This window comes from Crinia signifera, chromosome 4 (assembly GCF_055691185.1).
Source record: "Crinia signifera chromosome 4, ASM5569118v1, whole genome shotgun sequence".
In the NCBI taxonomy this organism is placed as follows: domain Eukaryota; kingdom Metazoa; phylum Chordata; class Amphibia; order Anura; family Myobatrachidae; genus Crinia; species Crinia signifera.
Genome location: NC_139220.1, coordinates 113,607,451 through 113,627,553, shown reverse-complemented (window position 1 = coordinate 113,627,553; position 20,103 = coordinate 113,607,451). Strand labels below are relative to the sequence as shown.

At 46.6% G+C, this 20,103-nt stretch overlaps 1 protein-coding gene across 2 annotated transcripts in view; it reads right to left on the bottom strand.

Annotated features, from left to right (window-relative positions):
* The window catches only part of LOC146074318 (stabilin-2-like), a 324,893-nt gene that overhangs the window by 200,090 nt on the left and 104,700 nt on the right, over positions 1–20,103 (bottom strand). For both annotated transcript variants that reach the window (XM_083182261.1, XM_083182263.1), the window contains exons 23-27: positions 18,149–18,329; positions 4,571–4,664; positions 3,994–4,152; positions 1,993–2,085; positions 522–638 (exon numbers count right to left, since the gene is read on the bottom strand). In XM_083182261.1, coding sequence (XP_083038387.1) covers positions 522–638; positions 1,993–2,085; positions 3,994–4,152; positions 4,571–4,664; positions 18,149–18,329 — 644 coding nt within the window. The remainder of the gene's footprint in view (positions 1–521; positions 639–1,992; positions 2,086–3,993; positions 4,153–4,570; positions 4,665–18,148; positions 18,330–20,103) is intronic.

Genomic DNA, 20,103 nt, shown 5'->3' with positions numbered 1-20,103 from the left:
GGGATTTCCTTTTAGCTTATTAACTATATCCATGAGCTAGTCTGGGCAAAAGAACACATCAGAGGAAGCCTGATATTTACCCTTGATCCTTATTCCTGCTACACATTGGCAGGGACTATATGCTCCTCAAATGGACTAAAATTCAACTCTGCATCAACCTCATAGAATGTCCTTAGGCTTTTTGCTGAAGCTCCCATTTTGGATAAGTTTCTTCCTAACCAACAATTCTTTACAAAAGTGTGGTTGTATAAAAGTTGGGATGCTGCAGCTCCCCCTAGTGTACATTCAGCCAGCCTCATTGCAAAGTATAAGGCGGCAGCTGCTGTGCTATACACAGCCTGCGGAGCTCCTCCATGTCCAATAAATAAATATCGGGCAGCTGTACTGATGGATCAGCGTGCAAGGGGGATTTCGAGGTACTAGGATCCCCCCTGTGTGCGCATATGTATACCATTACAATAAAACCATTGATGTTATTGTAATTATGTTCAATATATTTATCTAGACATTGGATCACTTACGTCTCCTACATTCCCATAACATAGTTTTCCATCTCCTTGATATCCTTCATTGCAAACACAGTCCCAGAATTGTAAATCGAGAATAAAGTATTCAGTATTCATCTTTTTACATGTTGCCTGAAATAGATTAAAATCTCATCACTGGCACGTCATCTTATTGTACTGAATGTTGGTGATCACTGGAATCATTTTTAGAGATGAGCAGTTCGGATTTAATTTTTAGAGATGAGCAGTTCGGATTTACTTTGTTATGTTTGGATCTCAAAAAAGGCATCTCTTTGGCTATCCGGTTGTCATGTGTTTTGGTTAGCCAATAAGATAATTATGAACTTGCAGTAGTTTGGCAAAAAGGTAATTCCGAACTGAACATCTCATTTTGCTTATAAAACTAATTATAGAGTATAAAAATAAATTACTTGATGTTCATCTGTCACTTTGTACCGTACTTTGTACCGACTCACCTCTTTGTTTTACATTACTGTCTCCCAACCACCCAACTTGTTTACAACTGTAAATATTTTATGGCTATGTGTAACACTCGGGTAAGTATCATGAAAGCTACACCTTGCAGGTAAGTTTTTGCTAACTTAGCTCAGCTCAATTAAATTTGAAAGAACAATATAAAGAAAGATTTATTGGACCGTAACTTGTTGGTGAAGTCTTTACTTGCGTAAAAGCTTTGAAATAGTTGACACAAGGATTGGATACTTATAATGGACACAATGGACATGAAACTTGTACACCACTACTTCATTTACTAAAACATCAATTTCTTTTCACAATATGCACTTTGTATATACAGTATATTATACAGCAAAACTATCACAGAATTGACTATTAACTGTTAACAATCTTATTAAAATAATAAATACAAATAAAACAATCACGTATAAATTGTACTATAAAATGGGCCCCATAAACTAGTTTAAGTTTGTTAAATAGTTTCAGTTGGAGTACTCTTTAAAAACGAATAAAGCTCCTTAGTATATAACCCGGTTTTTCAAGTTCCGAGGATTTCCTTTCCTTGAATATAAATGATTTTTTTGGCCAGCAGCTCATACAGCACTGGCCATGCCCCCACAGCGGTGAAAATGGGGTGAGACCTCGTGGGTGTCCCACGATCATAGGAAACATTTTGCTTTTGATTTCCATACTGAATAACCCCCTCCTCCCAGTGTTACCGTGCTAGGCACAGCACTCATGGCACAGTTAACCCTTTCTCTGCTGCAAGTTTAATAGTATCCAGGCAGAGATGGATTTAGCAGGGGAAGGGGCACAAAAGTCACTCTACAGGGAATAACAACTCCAATGGGGTACCTCATATAGATATGCAGCATTTACAAGCATGAACTGAGACAGATGAGGGGATTTAACATGCATCCCTCCTGCGCTTGTGGAACTACATATGCCAGCATGCCTTGGACAAATGTTTGTAAAGTACATTTTCATGAAAGAATTTCAAGACAATTACCAAAGGATGGCACTCTTGAGTCTCTAGACAAGGGTTCACTGGCTCACATTGGATACCATCACCGCGGAATCTATTATTGCACTCGCAGTCACTCTGTAGCATGTGTGGAAATAGGGAAACATCATAGCATAACTGTGATAACATGTACAAACTCAAAGAAGGAACAGGAGCTGCTATAAATGACATTATTGAGCGAGGTTAAATAATATAACATAATGTTTTTAATAAAACACTGACACCTAGTGATTCATTTATGAAAGTGCTTAATCTAGGCGATAGATCTAAATAACTTGTTTTCTAAATGAATAATGGGGCTGATTCGGAGATGGATGCAGCAGCACAACCACTGTATCTTTGTACGCACTCTTCTGTGATCCCTTCATCTCAAGACAAGATGCCACATCGGATATGCGTGAACATAGATCATCTGTTTTTGAGAATGCTGTCCAAGCTTCAAAAGTGATAAAATGGAGAGTGATACATAACCAGCCAATCAGCTCCTGCCTGACATTTATCAAACACAGGGGCAGATGTATTTAGCCTTAACAAGAGATAAATACAAGGGTGATAAAGAGAGATAAACGTCCAGCCAATCAGCTCCTAGCTAACTTTTTTTCAAACACAGCCTGTGACATGGCAGTTAGCAGGTGATTGGCTGGACATTTATCTGTCTTTATCACCCTTGCATTTATCTCTTGTTAAGGCTTAATACATCTACCCCATTGTCTGTGATATGGCAGGTAAAAGCTGATTGGCTGGTTGTTTATATTCACTCTCCATTTTATCACTTTTGAAATTTAGTGCATCTGGCCCCATGTGAGAATAAGATCTGCATCAGTAATGTTCGTAAACCATCTCTGAATTTGGCTGCCAATGACTTGCAAGGGAATGGGCTGTATATTTAGCACATAAAGCATACCTCCCAACTGTCACGATTCCGTCGGGACAGTCCCGATTTTCGGGTCCTGTCCCGACGTCCCACCCGCGGCAGGCATTGTCCCGCTGCGGGGGGTGGCAGTTGGGAGACCCCCCAATCTAGTAGAATAGACGCTGTGCGCATGCGCACAGCGTCTATTCTCGTATGAAAATGAGGTCGCGGCTAATTAGCATAAGCCGCGCCCTCATTTGCATACGCCCCGCCCCCTTTTCGGACGCTCGCGCGGCTTCACCGCGCGAGTGTCCCTATTTCATTCGGACACAAGTTGGGAGGTATGCATAAAGTACTACATACCATGGAAGCATACTTGCAAGCTCTAAAGTGACAAAACATTTCAAATAAGTAAACAGAGCAAAAAATATCATGCTATACTGGTTTATGTGATAAAAGGCAACATTGGTAGCTATAATTCCCTGGCTGACGCAGCGCCTGATTCAGAGATGGAAGCAAATCTGCTTTCGTCAGAATTTGTAGCGAGATATCCAACAGGTGCTTTGCAAATCCCATACAAAGAACTTACATTTTGTTAAGGCAGCCAGCTCAGTGAGGAAGGGGGCGGGGCTGCTGCTGCGAGTTGGAAAGGGGGCGTTGTGGGGCAGAGTCAGACTGCCTTGTGGGCGTGTCCAAAGTGGGCACGTCATCAAGCCACGCCCCTGCCGTGTAATGCCGGTATTCCAGGCATTACACTGCGGTGGGAGGCGCTAAAATGATGCGATTTGCATCATTTGACCCACGGACCCCCGTCGAGAGGGCGGGATCCTGGGTGTCGGACAGCTTTCCAGGAGGGTTGCCACCCGTTCCGGGAGGCCGGGAGGGGGACCCGATTTCCGGGACCCTCCCGGCCATTCCGGGAGGTTTGGCAACCCTGGATAACAATAATGTCATTGTGGCCGCTCCCCCTCTATTCAATGACAAGTTTACCTCATTAGCCTCCTGGACTGCCCACTTCACTCAGTGTGCTGCTGGGGGATATGTTGCAGACTTGGCCACACTTCCAGGTGTCCAGGAGTGCATTCCGATTTTGTTTTTTCACACACATGATAAACTCTAAGCTGGTTAGTTACCTGGCCAGGGCCAATATATACGCATGTAGCATTTGAGTGACATCCGCCCTTATCTGCAAGGAGACAATTATTGATCTCTGAGCAGTCCAGTCCATCACCAGTCCATCCTGCCCGACATACACACTTGTGAGTTCCTGGGCCCAGTGGAATACATTCAGCCTGTATTATATCACAGCACACATCACAAGTTAAATGCAACTTATAACTAACAAATAATCAAATATACATTGATAGTTACACAGTGTTGGACTAATTAACAAAACAAAACAATACACGCAGCAAATTGTCGAAAAATAAACATTGAAAAACAGAAATGCCACATTGTTCCAGCACAGCGTGGTCAAACAGCAAGTTAAGCAAACATTTATGGCCTGATTCCGCTGTGTGTGACGTCACACAGCTGACACAAAAAATGGGTTGGTGATGCCCGTGTTGTCTGTCCACGCCCAACAAAAACTGCCTCGCTGCCCCGTCAATGCCCCATTGCCACCCCCACCCCTGCAATCACATTTGTACACTTTGCGCACCCCTACTGCAGATGCTGCTCATGCCAATATGCAAATAAACATCTTCTCACATTGACATTGCAGGGTGCTCTATCAGAAGCAATGCAGGCATCCATTTCTCTGCAGTTTATGCCGTCTCCTTCATAGCCTGGTTTACAGACACAACTGAAACACAAACAGAAAGACATATTTCTAGTGTTACTTTGCGTTAGATCGCCATTCTATTAAATGGTGTAACAAATAAGAACATATATTTAAAAAATAACTAATATGCTAATGTTGCAGAAGCATCTGTAGGAAAAAGACGTTACCTGCTGGCGTTCGCGATCTGGGTGCCGCATTTAAACATGCAGCCGCGAATTAACGTTGTGAGTAATGGTGGCAGCTCCCAGCCATTTGCCATGTCTAAGAAATTCTGGGCTCAAACTCCTACATAACAGGGGTGATAGCCTCCATTTTGCAGAATGATTTGTATTGCCACCTCTACCTTGCCAAGTTGCGGAAAAGTGATGGGCTATCCTGGGCGGTGACTAGAGAAGCATGCAAAAGTGGACCATTCAATGGGTGTATAATGGTAGACAAGGGCATGTCATTGCAAGTGGCCTCATTCCATACACAGAGAGCTGCAAGGCTGTGGTCAGGCAGAGAAACTGCACCCAGGGGCATCACTTGGGTCAGGGACATCTGTTGTGGGTATAAGCCCCAGCATATGCCACAGAAAAGGGGGAACAGCCCTATGGGGAAGTAGCTTGGCCTTGTGGCCAGTGCCTGGAGGGCTGCTCTACCAGTTTGTACACTGTGACAGGAGCCAAGTGCTGCATGTAATGTCCCAGTGCAGAACCCCCCTCCTAATATTGGAGAGGTCCTGGTAATTCGGTGTCACCACTCGCAGGGTGACACCTGTTTGCAGCTCTCATCCCCTTTAGTGACTCCACCTGCTATAGAGCTGCAACTGATGGTAGCGTATAAGGACACAGCAATCAGTATTACATCAGCCACACATATGTACACAACAGAAGGAGTGTGCAGGACATTTACATAAACCTGCAGATGGATATCCGCCAATAGACGTGGCTGCATAAGCTATTGCAATTTCATGATCCTCTAAATCTCTCAGTGGCCTGCAGTGCTACAGCTAAAGGCTAGTGCCTAGCTTACATTAAGTAGTATGGTAGAAGCTAGGTTACCACGAATACAAAGTAGAGATGTGCGGGCTCGGATATCAGAGATCCGAGCCCCCACGGACGTCATCATTCCGAGCCCGATTCCGAGCAGCGCTCGGAGATTCCCGCCTGACTCGGTCCGTCCGCGTGATTAGAACGTCATCTCCCGGCGTCGGATTTCGCGAGGCTTTATAAGCAGCTGCCGCGCCCCCGCCATCTTCACTCCAGTTAAGTAGTGGGTTGGGAGAGGGTGTGTTGGTGCTGCTGCTGGGGCTTAAACTTGAGCTTGTCCTTGAGCTTTTGCAATCGCTGGTGCTGTCTCTCAGTGCTGCTGTGTAGTAGTCTAACTGTGTACTTGTAGTACTACTGTCTCCTCTGTGCGGTCTACCTCTGGTGTGCTGTGCTGCCTGTAATTGATTATTTTATTTGCTGGGGCTGTCTCCCTCAGTGCTGCTGTGTACTCTGTTCTCAGCTTAGGACAACAGTCTAACTGTGTACTTGTAGTACTACTGTCTCCTCTGTGCGGTCTACCTCTGGTGAACTGTGCTGTAATTAATTATTTTATTTGCTAGGGCTGTCTCCCTCAGTGCTGCTGTGTACTATGTTCTCCTCTGCTTAGGAGAACAGTCTAACTGTGTACCTGCCTGTAGTACTGTCTCCTCTGTGCTGGGGCATACCTCTGGTGCTGTGCTGTGCCATTTATTATATATATAATTATTAATTAATTATATTAAATATAAATATATATATAGTCCACTGGTGCTGCACTGCTGCCTGCACTGAATCTGCCAGTCTGGCGGTCTGTGGTCTGGGGCTCACTGGCTAATAAATAATTAAATACTGCCTGCCTAATAAATAATTAAATACTGCCGTATATCTCTACCTTTGTGGTCTGGGGCTCACTGCCTATACTGCCGTATGTACCGTCTGGTCTGGGGCTCACTGGCTAATAAATAATTAAATACTGCTGTATATCTCTACCTTTGTGGTCTGGGGCTCACTGGCTATACTGCCGTATGTACCGTCTGGTCTGGGGCTCACTGGCTAATAAATAATTAAATACTGCCTGCCTAATAAATAATTAAATACTGCCGTATATCTCTACCTTTGTGGTCTGGGGGTCACTGGCTATACTGCCGTATGTACCGTCTGGTCTGGGGCTCACTGGTTAATAAATAATTAAATACTGCCTGCCTAATAAATAATTAAATACTGCCGTATATCTCTACCTTTGTGGTCTGGGGCTCACTGCCTATACTGCCGTATGTACCGTCTGGTCTGGGGCTCACTGGCTAATAAATAATTAAATACTGCCGTATATCTCTACCTTTGTGGTCTGGGGCTCACTGGCTATACTGCCGTATGTACCGTCTGGTCTGGGGCTCACTGGCTAATAAATAATTAAATACTGCCTGCCTAATAAATAATTAAATACTGCCGTATATCTCTACCTTTGTGGTCTGGGGGTCACTGGCTATACTGCCGTATGTACCGTCTGGTCTGGGGCTCACTGGTTAATAAATAATTAAATACTGCCTGCCTAATAAATAATTAAATACTGCCGTATATCTCTACCTTTGTGGTCTGGGGCTCACTGCCTATACTGCCGTATGTACCGTCTGGTCTGGGGCTCACTGGCTAATAAATAATTAAATACTGCCGTATATCTCTACCTTTGTGGTCTGGGGCTCACTGGCTATACTGCCGTATGTACCGTCTGGTCTGGGGCTCACTGGCTAATAAATAATTAAATACTACCGTATATCTCTACCTTTGTGGTCTGGGGCTCACTGGCTATACTGCCGTATGTACCGTCTGGTCTGTGGCTCACCGGCTAATAAATAATTAAATACTGCCTGCCTAATAAATAATTAAATACTGCCGTATATCTCTACCTTTGTGGTCTGGGGCTCACTGGCTATACTGCCGTATGTACCGTCTGGTCTGGGGCTCACTGGCTAATAAATAATTAAATACTGCCATATATCTCTACCTTTGTGGTCTGGGGCTGACTGGCTATACTGCCGTATGTACCGTCTGGTCTGGGGCTCACCGGCTAAAAAATAATTAAATACTGCCTGCCTAATAAATAATTAAATACTGCCATATATCTCTACCTTTGTGGTCTGGGGCTGACTGGCTATACTGCCGTATGTACCGTCTGGTCTGGGGCTCACTGGCTAATAAATAATTAAATACTGCCGTATATCTCTACCTTTGTGGTCTGGGGCTCACTGGCTATACTGCCGTATGTACCGTCTGGTCTGGGGCTCACCGGCTAATAAATAATTAAATACTGCCTGCCTAATAAATAATTAAATACTGCCGTATATCTCTACCTTTGTGGTCTGGGGCTCACTGGCTATACTGCCGTATGTACCGTCTGGTCTGGGGCTCACTGGCTAATAAATAATTAAATACTGCCATATATCTCTACCTTTGTGGTCTGGGGCTCACTGGCTATACTGCCGTATGTACCGTCTGGTCTGGGGCTCACTGGCTAATAAATAATTAAATACTGCCTGCCTAATAAATAATTAAATACTGCCGTATATCTCTACCTTTGTGGTCTGGGGGTCACTGGCTATACTGCCGTATGTACCGTCTGGTCTGGGGCTCACTGGTTAATAAATAATTAAATACTGCCTGCCTAATAAATAATTAAATACTGCCGTATATCTCTACCTTTGTGGTCTGGGGCTCACTGCCTATACTGCCGTATGTACCGTCTGGTCTGGGGCTCACTGGCTAATAAATAATTAAATACTGCCGTATATCTCTACCTTTGTGGTCTGGGGCTCACTGGCTATACTGCCGTATGTACCGTCTGGTCTGGGGCTCACTGGCTAATAAATAATTAAATACTACCGTATATCTCTACCTTTGTGGTCTGGGGCTCACTGGCTATACTGCCGTATGTACCGTCTGGTCTGTGGCTCACCGGCTAATAAATAATTAAATACTGCCTGCCTAATAAATAATTAAATACTGCCGTATATCTCTACCTTTGTGGTCTGGGGCTCACTGGCTATACTGCCGTATGTACCGTCTGGTCTGGGGCTCACTGGCTAATAAATAATTAAATACTGCCATATATCTCTACCTTTGTGGTCTGGGGCTGACTGGCTATACTGCCGTATGTACCGTCTGGTCTGGGGCTCACCGGCTAAAAAATAATTAAATACTGCCTGCCTAATAAATAATTAAATACTGCCATATATCTCTACCTTTGTGGTCTGGGGCTGACTGGCTATACTGCCGTATGTACCGTCTGGTCTGGGGCTCACTGGCTAATAAATAATTAAATACTGCCGTATATCTCTACCTTTGTGGTCTGGGGCTCACTGGCTAATAAATAATTAAATACTGCCATATATCTCTACCTTTGTGGTCTGGGGCTCACTGGCTATACTGCCGTATGTACCGTCTGGTCTGGGGCTCACCGGCTAAAAAATAATTAAATACTGCCTGCCTAATAAATAATTAAATACTGCCATATATCTCTACCTTTGTGGTCTGGGGCTGACTGGCTATACTGCCGTATGTACCGTCTGGTCTGGGGCTCACTGGCTAATAAATAATTAAATACTGCCGTATATCTCTACCTTTGTGGTCTGGGGCTCACTGGCTATACTGCCGTATGTACCGTCTGGTCTGGGGCTCACCGGCTAATAAATAATTAAATACTGCCTGCCTAATAAATAATTAAATACTGCCGTATATCTCTACCTTTGTGGTCTGGGGCTCACTGCCTAAATACTGCCGTATATCATTATCTACCTGTCTGGTCTGGGGCTCTCTGCCTAATACTGACGTACCTGTCTGGTGTGTGGCTCACTGCCTAATACTGCTGTATCTGTATAACTGCCTGCTGGTGCATACTCACTGACATATATAATTGCACACCAGTGGCGCTGTTCTGTGACATAACTCCACAATAATAATGGAGATCCAAAATATGGAGGTTAACAAACAAAGGAAAGATGAAGATGCACTTCCTCATAGTTCTGAAGCTGCTGCCACTAGTCATGACATAGGCGATGAAATGCCAACAACGTCGTCTGCCACGGCCGATGCCCAGTGTGAAGGCAGAGGGCATGTACAATTGAAACCAAACTTCCGTAAAAGGAATAAAACTATGAAATGTAAATCGTTGGAAGAGAAACTTAAACTTGGCAATATGCCATTTACGACACGGAGTGGCAAGGAACGTCTAAGGCCATGGCCTAACTTCATGACTAGTGGTGCAGCTTCAGATGACGAGGAAAGTCCTCCTCCTCCTCTCTCCCCGCCCAATAGGAAATCAAAGAGAGTTAGGCTGACACCGACTCAAAAAAGTCTGACAAAATTTCTGAAAAAGAAACAGAAAAAAATTCAGAAAATAAATCTGGAAATAACTCATCCTTCTAAAGACATATCCCAAATCCCCACAGAGAGTCCGAGGGTGGCGGTGGTTGTGATGCCGGACCTTCCTATCACTGTACGTGAAGAGGTGGCTCCTTCCACCATTTGCAGTATGCCCTCTGCATATGCTGGAAGGATGACCCACAGTCTAGTTCCAGATTTTATTAGTGAAGATGATGTTGTACACCAGGAGGAGGATATTGATGTAGCTGTCACTGAGGAGGAAGTTGTCGAGGAGGATGGAGACTTGGTTTGCTTAAATGACGCACCAGGGGGGAATGAGGCACCTGTGGTGGAAAAAGTTGTTGTCCATGGGATGAAAAAGCCCATCGTCATGCCTGGACAAAGGACCAATAAATCCACCTCTGCGGTCTGGAATTTTTTTTATCCGCATCCGGACAACAAAAGTATTGCCATTTGTAGCTTATGTAAAACTCCAATAAGCAGGGGTAAGGATCTTGCCCACCTAGGGACAACCTCCCTTCAACGTCACCTAAAGAAGCGTCATGGTTCAGTGTTTAGTCCAGAAAGTGCGGCTAGCAGTCCAGCGACACCTAAATCACTTGGTCCTCCTTTTGGAGCCAAATGCCTGAAAAGCACACCACCAACTCCCTCCTCGACAAATTCCTCCTCGATCCGGATAGGGGGGAGTCCTGCAGTCCATCTCACCTGCATGAATGACTCCATAGATTCCTCCGGAGGATCCTGCAGCACTACGCCTACTACTACTACTACTGCCGCTGCTGCTGCTGCTCCTGGAAGTCAGAGGGGAAGTCAGTCATCATCCCAGAGGGGAAGTCGTAAGACCGCTACGTCTTTCACTAAGCAATTGACCGTCCAACAGTCATTTTCCATGAGGATGAAATACGACAGCAGTCATCCTATGGCAAAGCGGATAACTGCGGCCTTGACAGCTATGTTGGTGTTAGACGTACGTCCGGTGTCCGCCATCAATGGAGTGGGATTTAAACGGTTGATGCAGGTATTGTGTCCCCGGTACCAAATCCCGTCTAGATTCCACTTCACTAGGCAGGCGATACCCGCGATGTACAGGGAGGTCAGAAAAAGTGTCCTCAGTGCCCTGAAAAATGCGGCTGTACCCACTGTACACTTAACTACAGACATGTGGACAAGTGGATCAGGGCAAACTAAGGACTATATGACTGTGACAGCCCACTGGGTAGATGCATCGCCTTCCGCAGCAGCAGCATCTCCTGCATGTCAGCTCCTTCTTAGGCAGGCTACGCTGTGTATCACCGGTTTCAAGAAGAGGCACAACGCCGACAACCTCTTAGAGAAACTGAGGGAAATCATCTCCCTGTGGCTTACCCCCCTTAGACTCTCCTGGGGATTTGTGGTGTCGGACAACGCCAGTAACATTGTGCGGGCATTAAACATGGGCAATTTCCAGCACGTGCCATGTTTTGCCCACACAATAAATTTGGTGGTGCAGCATTTCATAAAAAATGACAGGAGTGTGCAGGAGATGCTTGCGGTGGCACGCAAAATTTGCGGACACTTTCGGCATTCTGCCACAGCCTGCCGAAGGCTGGAGCGGGAGCAAAAACTCCGCAACCTGCCCTGCCATCAGCTGAAACAAGAGGTGGTGACGCGCTGGAACTCCACCCTCTATATGCTGCAGAGGATGGAGGAGCAGCAAAAGGCCATTCAAGCCTACACAGCCACCTACGACATAGGCAGAGGAGCGGGGCTGCACCTGACTCAAGCGCAGTGGAGGCTGATTTCCGTGTTGTGCAAGGTTCTACAGCCGTTTGAAGTAGCCACACGTGAAGTCAGTTCCGACACTGCCTGCATTAGTCAGGTGATTCCCCTGATCAGGCTGTTACAAAAGCAGCTGGAGAAAGTGAAGGAGGAGCTAAAGCGGAGCGATTCCGCAAAGCATGTCGCTATTGTGGATGAAGCCCTCCATACGCTTTGCCAGGATACGAGGGTGGTCAGTCTGTTAAAGTCAGAGGAATACATTTTGGCCACAGTGCTCGATCCTCGGTTTAAAGCGTATGTTGTGTCTCTGTTTCCGGCGGACACAAGTCTACAAAGGTGCAAAGACCTGCTGGTCAGGAGATTGTCATCTGAAGGGGACCGTGACATGGCCCCAGCTCCTCCTTCATTTTCTCCCCCACCTGTGCCTGTGAGGAAACAGCTGCGATTTCCCACACAACCCGCTGGCGGGGATGCAGGGCAGGCAGGAGGGAGTTTGGACATCTGGTCTGGACTCAAGGACCTGCCAACGATTGCTGACATGTCTACTGTCGGTGCATTGGATGCTGTCAACATTGAAAAAATGGTGGATGATTACTTTGGTGACAGCATCCAAGTAGACATGTCAGACAGTCCTTACCTGTACTGGCAGGAAAAAAAGGCAGTTTGGAAACCCCTGTACAAACTGGCTCTATTTTACCTGAGTTGTCCCCCCTCCAGTGTGTACTCCGAAAGAGTATTCAGTGCAGCGGGGAACCTGGTCAGTGAGCGGCGAAGGAGGTTGCTCCCGAAAAATGTTGAGAAAATGATGTTTATAAAAATGAATTATCACTTATTCAATGAAGAGCAGGAATTGCCTCCAGAGATTATAACGGGACCTGTGATTGTGGAGTCCAGTGGGGACGAATTGATAATCTCTGAGAATGAGGAAGTACACACTGAAGGGGGCGAGGAATCAGAGGAGGAGGAGGAGGAGGATGATGATGATGATGATGAGTGACGATGACATCTTGTTACTGTAGAGCCAGTTTATACAGGGAGATATTATGAATTGTTTTATTTTTTTGTGGGGGCCCAAACAAACCAATCATTTCAGCCACAGTTTTGTAGGCCCTGTCGCTGAAATGTTTGGTTTGTTAAAGTGTGCATGTCCTATTTTCGCAACATAAGGGTGGGTGGGAGGGCCCAAGGACAATTCCATCTTGCATCACCATTCATTATTCCTACTGCTGAGAGTCATTCATATGTGGGACTTGTCTTTTCAATGCATACAACTGTTTGCATTCCACTTGATTGCTGCACCTTCATGGGTGAGAATGTGATCTCCCTGACCTGGGGGACTCAGGGCTGGGGCAGGAAGGGTACAGGCTGAGTGGGGGTAGGGCACCCTTGTACTCTGCTGCTTTTGCCGGCTCCGGCCGGTAGCGTCTCCCTGGTGTCTCCCTGGTGTCCCTGGTGTCTCCTCCGGCACAGTTTCATTTCACCTCTGACCTCTCCTTTTGCGCTCCTGTGCCAGTGCCCCTGTAACTGTGTGGTGCAAAATAGTACCTGAATCTGGAGCTGATTACGGCGGCAGCTTCTGGATTCCTCACGGCTTCCCTCTTGCCTCCCTCATGATGCTGGCTGCTGGCTCTCTCTGTGTGCGCTGCTGTCCATCACCGCCGGGTCTCCTGCACGGAAACGCTGCCCGGCTCTCTCCTCTCTAGCGGGTCTCACTTCTGCACGCTTCCAGGCTGCGCACTCTGCTGCTCTCCTCTCTGTGGATCTTTAGGGTGCCCAGCCTGTCTTCTCTCTCTAAGCACGTGTCATCCTCTCTCACGCTGCTGCAAACCCTCCTCCGGCACAGTTTCATTTCACCTCTGACCTCTCCTTTTGCGCTCCTGTGCCAGTGCCCCTGTAACTGTGTGGTGCAAAATAGTACCTGAATCTGGAGCTGATTACGGCGGCAGCTTCTGGATTCCTCACGGCTTCCCTCTTGCCTCCCTCATGATGCTGGCTGCTGGCTCTCTCTGTGTGCGCTGCTGTCCATCACCGCCGGGTCTCCTGCACGGAAACGCTGCCCGGCTCTCTCCTCTCTAGCGGGTCTCACTTCTGCACGCTTCCAGGCTGCGCACTCTGCTGCTCTCCTCTCTGTGGATCTTTAGGGTGCCCAGCCTGTCTTCTCTCTCTAAGCACGTGTCATCCTCTCTCACGCTGCTGCAAACCCTCCTCCGGCACAGTTTCATTTCACCTCTGACCTCTCCTTTTGCGCTCCTGTGCCAGTGCCCCTGTAACGGTGTGGTGCAAAATAGTACCTGAATCTGGAGCTGATTACGGCGGCAGCTTCTGGATTCCTCACGGCTTCCCTCTTGCCTCCCTCATGATGCTGGCTGCTGGCTCTCTCTGTGTGCGCTGCTGTCCATCACCGCCGGGTCTCCTGCACGGAAACGCTGCCCGGCTCTCTCCTCTCTAGCGGGTCTCACTTCTGCACGCTTCCAGGCTGCGCACTCTGCTGCTCTCCTCTCTGTGGATCTTTAGGGTGCCCAGCCTGTCTTCTCTCTCTAAGCACGTGTCATCCTCTCTCACGCTGCTGCAAACCCTCCTCCGGCACAGTTTCATTTCACCTCTGACCTCTCCTTTTGCGCTCCTGTGCCAGTGCCCCTGTAACAGTGTGGTGCAAAATAGTACCTGAATCTGGAGCTGATTACGGCGGCAGCTTCTGGATTCCTCACGGCTTCTTCCGGAGAACCTGTGGCAGGGAATGGCACAACCCAAGGAGAACCCACAAAAGACAAGGCTACTACGGCTAGCAGCAACAAATATTTATTTAAAGGAGATATGTAAATGGGTTGCTGCAATACACTCACGTACTTATGCAAAACAGTCACTTTATATCATTCAGTAATTAAAGCTATAACTAATCAATGACCAGATTAAAGAGAGAACGATTACGCAATAAATTACATCACAACAATAACAATATGACAGAATAATATTACGTCACAACATGTCCGCCAAGTGGCGCTATGCACCCTATATACACTGCGCGGTAGTCCCTGGTGCAAAACAACACAGTTCCTGAATTTGAATAACGGTCCCGCGAAGGAAATCCTCACAAGGTGATTAGGCCATAACTTAGTGTGCACACTACTTTTATGTATAACAAAAGTGATCAAAAATCCTCTCTAAGAGGGGCAGGCAGATTCCCATCCCTTAGGGCAATCTCCTGTATCAGAGGCAAACAGGCAGTCCTGTTAGTGGGGGTATCCAACACCCCAGTACCTGAACAATCAGCTGCAGTTGCCAGCTCCTGCTGGTCACGACTCCTGGCTGGCCACTGCCTGTCTTGGGTGCTGTGTGGTCCTCTGGGTGACTCCCAGATGGGCGGCAATGTCCCTCTCTGCCTAGTTCCGTGCTGTAGGTCTCTGCAGTCACTCCTACTGGGCTCTATCTCCCTTCACATGCTGCTCACCCCTTCTTCTGGTCAGCAGTGCTGGCTGTCATTAACTGCTGGGTCCTTGCTCCCAGTGCCTGGTCTCAGATGTGTGCTTCTCTCTGCACAGCATCTCTGTCTGCATGCTTCCTGGCTCAGGATACAAGCTCTTCACCCCTCTGCACACTTTCTCTCTCTCTCACACACTGCTGCTGGGATCACCTCTGACCTCCCAGCTTCCTGTCTCATGTGCAGGGGAGCTGGGACACTAGGACACTAGCTGAGTCTGTTAACCCCTCACAGACCTGCAGCTTCCACAAGCAAAGGAGGTTTTCCTCTGAGCAGCATTGGCTGCAATTAAAATCTCTTTGGGGGCACAAGAGTACACCAGGGGTGGACTGCCACACTCCCTGGGCAGCCAATCAGGGGGGTGTCAGGCTCCCTGCACGTGGACTGAGCTGGGGCTGTTTAACCCCTCACATCCCTGCAGTTTTCCTCTGAGCAGCATTGGCTGCAATTAAACTTCTTTGGGGGCACTCCAGGGGCACAGGGGGTATCCTGTAGTGGGCTGCCACACAAGCCCATTCACATTTTTTGAAATATGGCTATCCACAGGTTGTTCAGTCTGCCATTTGAGATTGGGATCTTTCAGCACAGAGACAAACTGCACATCAGGGTCAGGATCAACCAGGTTGTTAAACGGGGTTTCGACCATGAATCAATCACATCAAAAAATTAATTAATAATCAATCAATCATAATCACAATCAAGCCAGATAGGGGTCTTGTTAAATATTAAACTGACCAAAACAGATACACACACAACTAATACTGCCTCATCTACCTGTCTGGTCTAGTGCCCACTGCCTAGTACTACCGTATCTACCGTCTGGTGCCTAGTACTTCCTAGTACTGCCTTATCTACCGGTCTTGTGCCTAGTACTGCAGTATCTACCGTGTGGTGTCTAGTACTGCTTCATCTACCTGTCTGGTCTGGTGCCTACTGCTGAGAGTCATTCGTATGAGGGACTTGTCTTTTAAATGCATACAACTGATTGCATTCCACTAATGAGAGTAATTGATTGCTGCACCAATCGCCCACTGCTCCTCGGCTGCACTGTGTAAACAGTGCACAATCAAGCCAGATAGGGGTCTTGGTGCTTGTTTTGAGGTTGTAGCAGGGGAGTGCAGCTACGAGTCGTAACACCTTGAGAGAAGATCAGTACTTCTCTTACGGCAAAGGACATCCTCCTCGACAGAGCGCACAGCTTCACAAGGGACGCATGTGAAGCAGTGAGCAAAGGGAACACCCGCCTAGCGAGCCAGATCACCTGAATCCACCCTAGCGATCAATAGAGTTACAGAAGTCGCAGCCAGATAGAACTCTTCCAGCTGCCACCTAGTCATTGATTAGCCCCCTCCACTCCACCCATTAGGCAATGATTGACGAGACGAATGGTAATAATAAATAATAAATGAATCACCAAATTAAAAATCAGATGAAATTAATTATAAAAATAATCATAATCATAATCAAGACAGATAGGGGTCTTATGAAATATTAAACTGACCAAAACAGATACACACTCTGCACCATCGAGCAGGTGATCACTGACATGCCAGGTGCAACGGTCTTTAGCACCCTGAATGCCAAGTGTGGGTTTTGGCAGATCCCTCTGGACAGAGCCTCTTCCATGCTTACTGCCTTCATGACCCCTATTGGGTGCTACGTCTTCCTACGCATGCCCTATGGCATCACCACGGGCAGCGAAGTTTTCCAGCGCTGCATGGAGCAACAGTTCGCTGGCTCTCCCTTTGACATCATCGCTGTCTGCATCCTCCTTATCTGCACAGCCGGGTCCATCAGTTACTGCCACTGCTGCAACCAATGCTAGTGATGGTTACGCATGCCCTATGGCATCACCACGGGCAGCGAAGTTTTCCAGCGCTGCATGGAGCAACAGTTCGCTGGCTCTCCCTTTGACATCATCGCTGTCAGCTTCCTCCTTATCTGCACAGCCGGGTCCGTTAGTTACTGCCACTGCTGCAACCAATGCTAGTGATGGTTTACATTACATTACATCTTCCATCTGCCACCTTAAAATTGATTAGCCCACTCCCCTACACCCATTAGGCAATGATTTAAGAGACGACTGGTAATAATAAATGAATAATAATCACAAAATTAAACAATCAGATTACATTATCACACAATCAAGCCAGATAGGGGTCTTGTTGGATGTTAAAGTGATCGAAACAGTTACACACTTGCAGACAAACTCTGTGCTGCACAAAATGCCCACCGCTCCTTGGCTGCACATGGTAAACAGTGCATGATCAAGCCAGATAGGTATCTTTTATGGGCCTATTTTTTTAAACTGCCATCATGTCTGCCGCTGCAGTGCCACTCTTACATGAGCCACGTGTTTGTGCCGCACACTTGTGTGGCTTAGCATAGTTATCCAGCTACCTCAGTGCAAACTTTGGCAATAAAAACAATATTGTGAGGTGTGAGGTGTTCAGAATACACTGGAAATGAGTGTAAATGAATGTTATTGAGGTCAATATAGTGTAGGAGCAAAAAAACCACAAAATTCTGCAATTTTTGCTGTTTTTAGGCTTTTTTAACAAAAAAATCAGAACCCAAAACCCAAATAAATCCAAACACAAAACACTTAGGAGGTGTTTTGCCAAAACCCATTAGAACCCAAAACCTCAAGGTAATCAGAACCCAAAACCCAAAACCCAAAACCCGAAAAGTGGCCGGTGCACATCTCTAATACAAAGGATACCTAATTTTAATGAATATACTTAATATATTTATACTTGAACATTAAATACAGTAGGAACATTATATATAGACTGAGGACTGACTGTAAGTGGATTATTATTGGTAGTATTATTACTTGGTATTATTACTTGGTATTATTACTTGGTACAGACGCAGAGTACCTGGGTGTCCCTTTGCTGTATTCACAGTCTGCGTAGGCATGACAGTAGGTCACCAAAGCTCCGCACAGAGTAGTCTTCTTATCACAGAAAGTCCCTGTATATCCAGTGTTACAGGACCCTGTCACACAGCTGCCATCACTGTCTACATGGTTATCGCATATTCCATGGATACATCCACACTCTAAGGCCAAGTAACAAAACATTAGTAAAGCTGCAAAACATGTTATAATGATTTTTCATTATTAATTAAAGCGCACATAGAGAGTAAAGAGAGGTTGGGATTCCTCATGGGGCCCACACACTGGGTGATTTCAGTGCATATTCTAAGCAATCTGACTTAATTTGACTAGATCGCTTAGAAAATGCCCCTATATCGCTACGTGAGTCACTATTGCCCAGCAATTAATATCCTGCTGGATAAATCTAGTTACATTGCCAGTCAGGGCCAGTTTTCTCACTGGTGAACACTGGCCCTGACCGGTCGCTCAGCACACTGCACTGTGCAACGCTCAGTGCCGAATTTCCCATTAGGCACGTGAGGCACGTGCCTAGGGGCGGCATATGTTTGGGGGCGGCACTTGGATGCTTCTGTTGGTGCTGTCAGCCTGAAATGTACCAGTAACTGCACAATATCCACTGTACTGTTCCATATTCCATCTTGTATAGAGTGTACATGGATAAGGAATGCAGATACTGTCCCTGTAATCTGTCCTACTTATTCTATTCTCTCAAATGAGGGCTTATAAATAATCAATACAAATAATACACTTAGGCAGGGGGGGGGGGGGCATTATCGTTGTGCCTACGGGCGCACTCACTCCTAAATCCGCCCCTGGCAACGCTATGTGCTGAGCGATCTTGCTGAGCTATCTAGCATCGCTCAGATTACTCAGTAAACACTATATGTGTGTAGGCCCCTTTACTGTTTCATTGATAAGAAAAATTGGGACAGATCAGGAGTTCTATTGGTGTACAGTGTCTTAGAAAGATGACCTCACACACTGGTGATTATCAAATTCCCAGGCTTAGAACAGAAATGCTATCAAAAATTCCTAAATGACAGCTTATGCCTAGAGCCAGTGGCGTAACTAATGCTCAGCAGCCCCCGCCATGGCGGGGGGGGGGGGGGGGGCGCAGGGTCACGGGTGACGCCGGAGGCAAGATTCCTGAGTGAGGTGCAGCAGCCTTCTCTCCGCCTCTGGCTGTCTGTGTGAGGACGCAATGACAGGGTTAATTGAGCGTCCTCACACAGACAGCCACAGAGCTCCCCCTTCCACCTTGCACGCTCCGTTATCTCTTCTGGGCTCCCTTTAGCCTGCAGAGCTGGGGCTTCAGAGGCTGTGTGAGTGCTGGCAGGCAGTGCTCGAACTTCAAGTGACCTCACACACTTTCACCTTTCCTGGCCATGAACAGGAAGTGAACTGCAGGACAGCTTATGTGTGGCTATGTGTGCTCAGAGCATGACAGCTGAGCACACAGCCTGCACAACAAGCCAAGCTCGATTGCATGTGTTGCACTTGCTCTGTATATTTAATGACATGGCCGCCAGGGTAGGAGGGGGATGCACTCTGGTGCGCTTAGGAAGAGCAAGATGGAGACACCTTCTTCCCGGCACCAGAAAAAGATCTCTGCTGTGACCCGGTTCATCTCTGCACTATTGCCTGATAGAGAGCACCTTCACAAATCTGCTTTGATGTGCAGCAGCACTAAGATGTAAGTCCCAGTGTGTTTTAATTTTTCTTAATTATAATTAAATTATAATTTTATTTACTATTTATTTTTTACCATAACCCACCCTCTTGACTCCTGCACCCACACTAATTAGGTGTTCAAAATTGTGCTATGGGGCCCATACAGTTTATAGTAATGCCTCTGATTACACAACCACACAGCTGCTAAGGGTCGTTTCATATAGGACTGGCCCCGTTTTTGAACAATAAAGACCTTTAAAATAC